At 32.1% G+C, this 12,229-nt stretch overlaps 1 protein-coding gene across 6 annotated transcripts; it reads right to left on the bottom strand.

The window, feature by feature from the left end:
• LOC111388683 (probable protein phosphatase 2C 60) lies at window positions 1-11,594 on the bottom strand. Of its 6 annotated transcripts, none has more exons than XM_023013453.1 (11): window positions 11,237-11,594; window positions 10,504-10,632; window positions 10,267-10,330; window positions 7,867-7,975; window positions 6,798-6,951; window positions 5,911-6,036; window positions 4,997-5,120; window positions 4,539-4,615; window positions 1,283-1,335; window positions 357-411; window positions 1-254 (listed from the first exon to the last, which is right to left on the bottom strand). In XM_023013453.1, the coding sequence occupies exons 1-11, from the start codon at window positions 11,261-11,263 to the stop codon at window positions 51-53; spliced, it is 1,122 nt and encodes a 373-aa protein (XP_022869221.1). In that variant the 5' UTR covers window positions 11,264-11,594; the 3' UTR covers window positions 1-50. The 6 variants fall into 6 exon arrangements, with proteins under 6 accessions (XP_022869221.1, XP_022869222.1, XP_022869224.1 ...); XM_023013454.1 differs by having other exon boundaries at window positions 10,504-10,629; window positions 11,237-11,593; XM_023013456.1 differs by having other exon boundaries at window positions 11,275-11,590.
• Between the last annotated feature and the right edge of the window lie 635 nt (window positions 11,595-12,229).

Below are 12,229 nucleotides of genomic sequence, written 5' to 3'. Positions count from 1 at the left end.
ACAGTTCAGTATCACAGAATCAGACGACATAGGAGGAAATCCGTACCCAATTATGATCCACTATCTGCTGGTTTTGACTCAACCGGCGCATCTTCAGAAGCAGAAGATTGCTCGTCTATAGATGTACCCAACTGGGCAGATTTCTTAAATTGCACAATGATAATGGTCATATTGTCACAACCCTCACCTCTAGCAGTTGATGGCGCGAGACACCTATGAAGTACTCTTTCACAGACAACAGAGAGTTTATTTTCCTGCATAAGCAAATTTCAATTGTCAAATGCAATGATTCAGATAGAAGCCAACAATACTTTAGTCTAACTAAAGTGGCGTAAACACAGTATTCAAGGACTTACGGATTTCAGCTCCTCACGAATAAAATCTACTAGTTGTTGGTTTGACATGCAATCCCTTGAAGCATTAAGAAAAATGAAACTTGATTAGTAAGTCTGGTATCGGGCATTCAATAATCACAAACAGAGGAACTAATCGTAGGAACAAGAGCAAATGGGAACTAATAAGACCGTATGGCAAGCCAATGTCAGCATTCAATCCAGACAGACTGAGCTTCACAGACCACCAAAAACAAGAAATTCTTACTATATCGCGGTTTTCAATGAAGTAGTAAGTTTATATGGGTATTTTGAAGAAATCGTTACACAATTCCTTTTCATATAGAAGTGATATTTTTTGAGGGAGTATCGGTCTAATCAGTTTCCTTTCAGAACATGAAGGAAAAGACCAGAATCCGGTGAGAAGATAGAGAACTGGGGGAAGAACTGTGCATTTTAAATGAATTTGATGGATAGATACGATAATAAAAATTACGAGAGGTGGAACAGACAAGTCAGAGAGAGCAACAAAATAATGAATTTCTAAGTCTGCAATATTCTGTGATTACTATTTCCTTAATCAGTTGAAGGGACTTTGACCTTTCCACAAAACAACTACCACATTAGCTTTCAAATAATTGAGATATGCAGCATACAGTTCAGCTTGATAACGGATGGCAAGGAATAAAATGTTCTTAGGATCCTCTAATAAAAACCCAATCAAAAAATGCAGCAGCAAGAAATTTGTAAAGAATACGTGATCGGTGCAACTGTTAAAAAAAATAAAACCCATCATAAGCCCATGAATGACACTAACAAATTCTATAAATATCCCATTTGGAAACGGACCAACATTTAAAATATCCCGATTAATTATTTCTGCATTGCCCTAATCCACTCTTGCAGAATCTGGTATATGAGTCCCCAAAAGATTAGTTCAGACTGCATACCAAATGCCATCACAAGCAAGCACAACGAACTCATCTTCTCCACAAAGTTCAACCTGGTTGAGAAAATTGAGAAAAATCTAAATTTACAGAAAGCAAAAGGCAATAATAGCACTTCACTATTGTACTCGTATAATAGAAGCGGAACAGAAAAATCCTGATCCTTGATCACAAGTACTGGTCAGAAAAATTAGATTCTTGAAACATAGTATGAATATTGTTCTTTGTTATTTTACAATCATTGGAACTTTTATTTCAAAAAAGCGTGGCATGAACCAAAGCTTTACTTTGTACAGTGACATTGAATGGTACCAATTTGCTGTTTTCAGTTTCTTGTGTATTTCATCATTGTAAAGTAGTCTCTGATTATTATAAATCTACTCAAAAGCCAACCATCGATCAAAGAAATGATTAGGTAAAAATATCAATTGATGATGATGTGCAGTGGATCTCAAATGTGCAGAATCCACTAAATTTGAATACGCAAACATCTTACCTCCTTTCTCTTATCCCAAAACTGAAATACGAATTCCAAGCTATCCAAAATCAAACTCACAGTTGCATCTCGAACACTGAGGTGCTAGAAACAATCTAATGTACGACTATAGGTTTAATACAGAAATTTCAGCAAATCCATTTCAAGATATGTAATTCCACTAAAACTTTTGAGTATCGTGGACCTAAAGTCTGCTGAAAGTATTGGTGATCGGTGGAGAAATTGGACCATGGTTTCTCTATTTCATCCTTTAGTTCTGCCGTAGATTATGGAGCTCCTCGGACTTCGTTCAAAGCCTCTAGGCAGTTTATCGAACATCATTGTCAGATTTACCGCGAAGAAGGGAAAATTTGTTAATATTATATGTAGACCTAATGATCTCCAGGTCTTCTTCTCCTTCTATACTTGTCCCTCCTATATCTATCAATAAATTCTTTATATTATACATCATTTTCAATTTTCAAAATGGATTGGCAAAGAGATAAAATGTGAATCTTGATAATTTCCACTAGAAGTTAGGGCTGTAAGCAAAAATCGTAAAACCGAAAAATCGAACTGAAACCGCATTTTAAAAACCGTTGGTTTGGTGCCACGTGGACTCGATCAACGAAATGGTTTTGAACCAAACCAAACCGGTCAAAATGGTTTGGTTTAGGTTTGAGAATTTTAATTGCGGTTTAAAACTAAACCGGATCGGCAAAAAATATATAAAAATAAAAAAATGAAATTTTTAAAAAATTCATCCAAATATATAAAATTCAATATTTTTGTCATTTGTGGGTATTTTTGTCAATTTCTACATATGTATTATTATTACCTAATAATCCTAATATATATCTAATAAGCTCGAAACTAGCATAGTATATCAACAGTCCTTTTCCTCTTCAGAATTCAGATGAACTCCAAACACCCGACATAGTCTTGAGCCATCGGCACCACACACACTTCTTCAGATTTTTTACGCCTCTTCAAAGTTGAATTGTAGTCCATTACACCAAATCAGAGATTGAGATCTTAGGCCTTCGGTAATAATATTTGCTACGAATGAAGTTTCAAATCAATAATTTTTTTGAGGAAGAATCTAAAATTAAATGCGTTTCGTAACAACATACAAACGTAAGTTTGTGTAATTGTTATGTTTAGATATTATAAACAACTGCTTTATTATTGTGGTTGGTTAGTCTTTTTGTTTAATCAGTAACTTTTTTTCAGATATGATAATTACGAGATCTTGTTGGATATCATTATGTTTTTTGGACCTTATATCTCGTTTAGTAGACTTGTATTGTAACATTATCATAACGTTTTTAGCCTAAAAAGGTGAACAAAAATGAAAAAAACTATATTTTAGTTTATTGTAACTTCACTTTATTTAGTAGATATTTAAATTTATAAGATATATATATTTAGCCCCTATTCGAGCCATATTTTACATGTTATCATAATGAGAAAAATTGACCGTTGGAGAGGAGGCTGCGTCCTACGCATGAAACATTAGGTCAACAAATGCGGTTGGACTTGTGGGATAATAGTCCAAATTTTCATTTTTTTTGTCCTAAAAATTTGGTTCAAACAAAGGCTTAGATTGTTTTAGATTTATTGCTAGAAAGATAAAAATATATATTGAATTCAATGAATTAAAGTCATAAAAATAGACAGACAAAAAAACATACGACGAAACCGACGGTTTAAAACCGAACTAAACCTTTAGGTTTAAATTTGAGTTTTTTTTTTTTAAACCGTTTAAATGGTTTAGATTTATTGCTAGAAAGATAAAAATATATATTGAATTCAATGAATTAAAGTCATAAAAATAGACAGACAAAAAAACATACGACGAAACCGACGGTTTAAAACCGAACTAAACCTTTAGGTTTAAATTTGAGTTTTTTTTTTTAAACCGTTTAAAATGGTTTGGTTTAGGTTTGGATTTTTCTCAAACCGATTTAAACAGTTTGATTTGAAAATTTGTCAAAAACCGGTAAAACCGGACCGCTTACACTCGTACTAGAAGTTGTAACAGACTAGGATCGCATCAGACAAACAAATTTGATTTCAAACTAATTAACTCGCAATTATTTAAGTTCTCCATTATTCTCACACATTATTCAATCAAAAATGTTTGTTAAACAAAATTGATAACTGTGCTATCATATAAGTAGGATGACATGATTTCCTCTCACCTTAGCATTACCATCCTAAAAAAAATCTTATTATATAAGTCATTAAATAATATAAAACAATGTCTACCTGAAAACATCCCCAAAATATTACATATTCCATTATCAAAGACCTCCATTAAAAATTCATAATTATACTTTCCTGTTTCTTGGTCGTGAAGTGTGCATGCTGCCAATGGAGCATGTGTCTCAAGGAGGCTTGTTTTAGGTGGATACAGAAATACTACATGATTATGATAGGTCCCAAGCAGTTACTTAACCATCAATGAATAGTTAAGGGGAAAGTAGTATGGGTATTTCCAAAAGAAAGGGTAGACAGCCAAAGAATGAAAGGGTAGCTAATGTGTTCATTTCATTCATGGTGAATTTCGAAACAAGTTGGGGGACAGAGAGAGACAATTCAAATGCCTATCAATTCTTTAATTTCATTCCATATGCATTAAAAAAAAAAAAAACCATTTACTTTCTGTTCTTTTGCTTCATGAACTTTGCTGCTACCTATCAGATTTCTAATTGAAACAGAGATAATTTTACTATAGAAAATAAAAATCCAGTCACCATAGGAAATGAAGGTGATACATACAATATTGATATCTGGATTAGCAGTTACAATTTGCTTGTCAGCCGGCAAAAACTTGTTCTGCTTGAATTCCATGTCACCTGCAACAGATTATATTACTGTTCAATCATCAGGAGCAACAGAAACTATTCTCTCATTTAGCCACAAGTCCGTGTGCATACAGTAAGAGCGTGTTTTATATGCAGTATTAACATTACCGATAACAGACCAGTTCTCTTTTGTTTTGTTCCAATACCGTTTAGTCCAGTACACTGAACATGCCATAAATATGTTTAATTTTTCCGAACACTAGACCACCGTATTATCTCAATAATATCTAGCTCAATCTGTTCAATAATCATGTTATGTAGTCTACAATGCATCTTACATGACAGATAATGAGTCAACTTATGGGCTTTCAGAGACTACTATTATTCCAAAAGTCCAAAATTAAAAATCGGTAAAGAAATCTTGAATAGCACCTATGGCTCTTGCAAGATTTAGACTGCCATTAACACGTCCTGCATGGATAAAACCCCCGGCTTTTAAAATTCTCTCTCTCTCAACCTCAAGATCAGGCTTGTGGTCTCTTGAAAGATTGTATGCCTGTGCAAAAAACACCATAGAAAAAATCAATCACCTCAAGACATTAAAAGAGTGCCAAGAAAACATTCACTCCAATACATATGTTGAGATTTGACACTTTCGGAAACCGTGGTAGAAGTAACTGTTGTAATATTGACTTCCTTGTTTACTAGTTCCCTTGTTTGTAGAGACAATTATGGTAAGTGTTAATAAGACAAATTATTGTAGGTATTGACACAGAAGATTAAACTAATGGGCAGATTTTGATAGATAATTATGACTTTCTGATAGTGGTCAAAGGTTAAATAGGTCTATTAACTATGGATTTCATTAAGAAGCATTGGCATGGACACAAACAAGTGATTTCTCGAATAAGTACAAAAAGACACAATAGGGACATGTTAATTTAAATTCTTTAAAATTGTATATGTGTTATATATGTGTGTGTGTGTGTGTGTATACACACACACACACACACACACACATGTATATATATATATATATATACACATACGTACACATCTTGGGATGTCCAAGAAGAGTCAGTGAACAACATGACACGGTGTATTGGATATGCACATGTTGCCATAGTAGAAGTGTCCATGTTTCATAAATAGGTATTTCCAAAGACAGAATAGTTAAAATACAAATTCTCTATTCGTCTTTATCTTCTCTATCTCAATTTCTTTTACACCATAATTTCTAACAAAAACAAATGTTGAGCTACATAACATCCATTTAAGAACACTCATACCTTCTCCTAAACGATATGCACTAACACTATCAGATATATTTTTACATTGTACATTACCTGACCATTCCTAGAAATTACACAGCGAGAATCACCAGCATTTGCAATGACAAGTTGGTTGTACCTAATGATGGCCACACAAGCAGTGCTGCCAGAAGTTGGTCCAGAAAAATCAGAGTGTGGCCCCTGCGTCAAAAATAGGCAGGTAAACCCCAGATGACAAACAATGATTAGAATCTTGATCCTAATGGTACTTGGTCAAAATCCACTCAACTGACAATTGCCAGAAGAACAGAAGAAGGAATAAACAATCAAATGTTTCCCCTCAAAGCAAATAATAAATGAAAAGAAAAACTAGTTAAACAAGTTGTCAATAAGAACATATCTTTCCAATAAATAAAAGTGAAGGAAGAGACAATAAGAGAACAATTATGAAACATACAAAATGTAAAATTTCATGAAAAGGTAAATAAGCTTTACATTGTGATTAGAAAATCATATACTGATCCTTTAGTGGCTTTTAAAGGGAAAAATAATAAAAAATAAAAAATAACGTAATTAATTTATGTCTACATCCATTGATACACATTTAGTACAATCAAGAAGAGTTTGAATTATATTTGCAAAAGTTCATAATAGTAAGGAATCTCTCCACTGCAAAGCAAATACATAATATCTAGAACCTTTTCCCACCACCGCGCTGAATACTAACTAAAAGAAAGGCAAACAACACTGACAAAGCTCCCCTTGTAAAACAGTGCACTGTGCACGGTAATTGCTTGAACAATTCTGTGTCCTTGATACAATTAAAATGCCTGAGTTAAAAATTTCAAATAAACCTCCTATCAATCATTCAAGTGAAACAAGAATAATGACATCATCCTTATCATTAAAGAAAAAGAATGACAGATTGAGCATTCAGTATTCCATTGGTGCAAAGTAAACACCTCCTCAAATGACCAATCATCGACTTGGTCCTTTTTGTCACCGCTTCTTGGAGACCATATCAAACCCTCCAACATGCCAGTAAACTTATCCATTTTATCTCCCAGAACAGCCAATTCCCTCCACCCTCTCTGCCCTCGCATCATCTCATCCATCCTGCATTAATAACAATGGAACATAAATTAAACACTGTTCACAGCCTTTCTCACTTTATTGAGTTTATAACTATTTTTGTTCCAGTAATATAACTAAGATAATTTGGTTCCAAAGATCCTGGCTAGAGTGACTATATAAACTCTATAACAGCCAAAACCTTAGACTGATATGCAAGCACAGTCTCCGACTTTTTGAAGCCTACTTAACTTATTATAAGCACGGCTTTTACAACAAAATTTTAGATGGGGCGCAAAACCAAGAAAATGCAAAATGAACATTACCTTTTGGAAGGATGCTAAGGTACATTAATCAGCACATTTTTTTAAAAGCATGGGCATGCAGATATGTGTATCTCTAGGAGTAAAAAAATTCTCTTCGCAAGATGGAATAAATACGAGAACCTAGCTTGCAGGCTTACTCCCTCTGAGCAATAAGAATGTGCATCCCTTTATCTTTTCCTCCAGGTAGTGTCTGTGTGAACCTTATTCTCGAGGGACGAGGTAATTTTCCAAATTGTAGGTGCCATGATTTCTTGGGATATTTGACCTTGTTTCATAAGTATCATCTTAAATATCATAGCATAATTGCCAATTCCTGAAGTGGTTTATTTGGTCATTGCAATCTTTCATTTGAACTGTCCTTGATGAAATGTTACACTCCTTAATATGTTTCTTACAAATAGAAACAAGCATAAAACGAGGAATTTATAAAATATAGGTCCCAACTTATCAAATATGATTATGCTCGAATATGATAAGCAGAAAAATTAGATAATAGATATTATGTTCCTTTGTTATAGATATTACAAGAGTGACACAGTAGTACTGCAAAAGGGCTAAAATCTAAAAATACATAATGGATATGCAGAATAGGGAAAGAAATAATTTTAAGCAACAGAAATGTCAAGTAAATGACCTGAAAAAGGCTTTCTCAACTGAAGTTCCAATATCACCAGCCAAATATGCTTCATGCCTGAGCACTTGCTGATGAAGATACTTAGCACAGAATTTGGCAACCACCTTACCTGAATTATTTGATGGATTTACAAGAGAAACCGCAAGCTAACTTAAAGAAATTATTGTCTACTTTGAATGATCCTAAATCCAATACGCTAAGAAACTTGTCTATATTATGGTCTATTCAGAAGGCAGTTTATTTTCTTCACTACATCAGATATTAAAAAAAAAAAAAAAAAAAAAAAAAAAAAAAAAAAAAAAAAAAAAAGGTATGTATTTGACATCCTTTTGTCCAAACTAAACATAGACTGACATAGAGCGACTTAGCAGGGCAACAACACGATAGATCAGCTAAATGGTGAAATACAGAGTCTTACAGACATACTGAGGAAATTAACAACACATATATATAAATGGAAATGTGGTATGGAAAATGAACTAGCAACAATAAATGAGATGCGGACTTCAAGTCCACATATAGACATACGAAAAATTAAAACGATAAAACAGAACATTGGAACTAGCTCTCAGCTAAAATCGTATTAGAAATAATTTTCAGAGTAATCTTGTGCAAAAACACCGTCTTTCCCTCTCTCCATGTTGATGACGGTCCAAGATAATGTATCTTATAACAAATAAAAAAATGTTTTATACACATGTTGTTCCTAGAAACTAAATAGTACAACAAGAAAGGGGAAGCTTCTCATTAAAGTGGATATCTTTAAAAATAAATTGTCGTCGACCATACATCTTATCTTATACAAGCATCACCCTGCAGCGGGACCAAGCGATTAGATTCCAAAAGCTGAGATGAAAAACTTAAATTACCGCACAGTCTACTAACACTGAATATATTCTCCAACTTTGAACGTTGAAGTACGAGTTGGATAAAAAGACACTATTTTCTTGGTTTCAAGCAACATTGTACTGAGACGCTGCATGTCATTTGTATTTGAATTTCCATAAGCTAAGAAGCACAAATTCGGATAAAACAGGCTATGGGTACATCGATACAAATTTTTTTTAAAAAATTTTGCAAAAAATTTCATAGGTCATAAAACTCGACATAATATTATTACTATAAATAACATTAAAATAGAGGCCCGACAACAAAAAATAAAATAAACTACTAAATAATTCTATCTCAATCCTTAATTTAATTAGATTAACGTATAATTGATCGGCACAATTTTACATGTATTAAAACTTACATGGTACTAGGTACTAAAAGTTTTAATATCATTATCTATTTCCAATAAGAAAACCATAGTCATCAACTATTAGCACGGTTTTGCATGTATTAAAAGTTTTAATACTATTGCCTATTTTCAATAATAAAACTCTAAGGGTGTGTTTGATTGCAAGCATGGAACTTGCATAGGAAAAAATAAGTTCTACGCAAAGTTCTAGAACTTAGTTGCGTGAAATTTGTCAATAAAATGTAGATTTACTTAATTTTCAACCTAAAAAATATTGTATGTTTTCATTAGTGGGTAGATAAGAGAGGGAAGATTACCTGAAAAATAAAAATCTACTTCCCACTAAAGAAAATATTTTCCTCGATTTTTGAGAAAAATATGATCATGTAACCAACTTTTGAAAAATATTTTCATGGAAAAACGTAAATCAAACATATCAAAAATAGGAATTGGAGTGGAAAAATAACATTTTTCATAAAAAAATAAAGTCAATCAAAAACACCCTAATTGTCAATTAGTCTAAAACTCTAGTTGACAATTATTTAAAATTATATATTTTTTCAATAATAAGTGTAAATTGTGCAGTGAAAACTAGTTTACTTTCTTTAAATTTGTTAATTAATAAATATTATATGTTTTCAATAAGTTATAAGTTATATCAATAACAATAGTTATCTATTACGTAAAAAAACTTCGACAGCCAATAATAATGAGTTTTACAAGTTTTCAAAACCAATAAAACTCATCTTCTTCACGTGTCTTAACGTGTCCAATACGTATAAGAAATTTCAAAAATATAAAAAACATAAAATAATTAAAAAAAAGGTATCACATACTTATTAGAGCATGTCCATGCTTATCCAAGCTTGGATGTATCCATACCCAATATGCAATAAGTTTACACATAACTGTGCTTCTTAGCCGAATTTGCAGAGTCATGGCACTAGACCCAACAAGCATCTATAACAAGTCAGTAAACTCTTCATTATCCAAACTAGATGTAGTCGTTAACGCATCTGTTTTGCAACTATAAAAACTCAAGGAACCCAAGACAGGTGATAAATGCATACAATTCAACAAATTATTTTCTTCTGGTTGCTTGTCTCTTTAGACCCAAACACATGCAAACACAAATATATAAAACAAACAAATAAAATTACCTCCATGACCGTCATAAACACCAAAAAATGAAGTGGAAGCATCCAAATCAGGAATTGCCGCATGCTAAGGGGAAAAAGAAATAGTCACTAACTATTGAAGTGCTAAATCCACGAGACAAAATCATAATCAAACCATATTAGAAAATAATAATCAATGGCAACAACTTAAAACAGTGACAGAAGACAAACTTAATGGGGTACAAGTGCATGATGTCTAATAGAATCTTAACTACTTACAGCATCTTCCATTGTAGAACGCCATCCTTGCATTGATGATAAGCCATATCTAAGCCGGCTATTCTCACCATCTTCGGAAAACTTCTCTGTTTTAGGGGTACTGAGATATATACCCATCTGTTTTAACTGCTATTAGCCCAACATAAATTCAAATCAAGATCTTCAGCCAAAAGAATCAAAAGATGGAAAATTAGGGAAAATCTAAAAAGCTTGCAAATTTCACTTAGTCAATAATTCCAAGTACAATTTCTAGATACTGTCAACTCATTTCAATGCCTGAAAAAAAATAAAAAAAAATTCTCCAAACATGACAATCAGAATGAATTGATGTCCATAGCATCAAAGATTCAAACTCAAAACTCCACAGATGATAATAGCTTTCATAAAAACAAATACCCATAACTGTTAAAAAAAAAACAGAGGTAAGGGAAGAAAAAGAAAAATCAAAGCCATAACCCACAAAAATCTATAAAACGCCATTTCGAAATTATTGTACATTTTTTGTATTTTTCAGTTTCAATTCCTAAAAACATGTTTTGCAATAAACTCAAGCAATGGCTAATATCAAACAAAAATCGAGCTTGAAAATTAAACCAACTGTAAGAAACCAAATTTAACCTACAATCAACATAGAAGATCAAGAAAGGCAGCAGAAAAAATAATCACATGAAATCGCTTACAAATATACTATTTCGCTTTATAGTATCGAAAATTTACAAGAACAAGACGATACCAAAAAGGGTTTATGCAGTAGCATCATTTTCTACTTACATGCCCAATAACAACCCAACAATTTTGACAATAAATGAACACACTTAATCCTTCTTTTCAGTGAAAACAAGGAAAAAAAAACAAAAGCCAGAAAAAGTTTAAAAAATGGATATAATTATTGGTGAAAGAATTGAAGATGGAGACAAGAGGGGGGAGAGAGAGAAAGTTTGGTATGCCCGTGTTCATGAATGGTGATTTTTTGATAAACATGAATGAGATATGAATAATATGAATTTGCTGTCACTATTATAGAATATTATTTTTTATTATCTGTAAAGATTCTGAATCTCATCTATTCTGAATTCTGATTACTGGTTTTAATCCACTCTGCTAGTTCCGACAAGAAGGATAATTTTTCTTCGATCTTTTGACAACTTATACAACATAGTAAAGAAAGGATTGGACATTAGCCATTAGGCATAATTTACTCTCTCTCTCTCTTTTTTCTCAAAGAAATAAAATGTAAGTTAGGGACTAATTAAAACGTTTTGAAGATTAATAACCAATTTGAATATTTAATATTTAAACAAAATGCATGTTAAAGTTAAAAAATTAAGATGTATTTTTGTAACACAAAATATTTGTAAAATTAAAAATTATTTTTTAACACGAAATGAAATGTATTTTTGAAACACGAAATAATTGTGAAAATAAAATGTATATATAATTATTGCAAATGAAAAACAATTTGAGTCAAATTTTAAACATCTATTGTTTGAACTAAACAGTCCTTCCTACAATTTTTGTAAAAATATTGGACGGGGATTGAACGATGTAAAAATAAGATTTTAAGTGTAAAATTATTTTTATCTAATTTAAACTCTAGTTTCGATAATTTCCATCCAAAAGAATGAAGTAGGTAGATATATATTAAATGTTAAAAATGTTGAAGACGACGAATTCATACGTCAAGAGTAACATTTGTTCTTATATTCATTTATCGATAGTAGCATGT

This window comes from Olea europaea, unplaced genomic scaffold, assembly GCF_002742605.1.
Source record: "Olea europaea var. sylvestris unplaced genomic scaffold, O_europaea_v1 scaffold520, whole genome shotgun sequence".
Lineage (NCBI taxonomy): Eukaryota > Viridiplantae > Streptophyta > Magnoliopsida > Lamiales > Oleaceae > Olea > Olea europaea.
The sequence above is the reverse complement of the archived record's forward strand: the minus strand, read 5'-3'. Positions and strand labels throughout refer to the sequence as shown.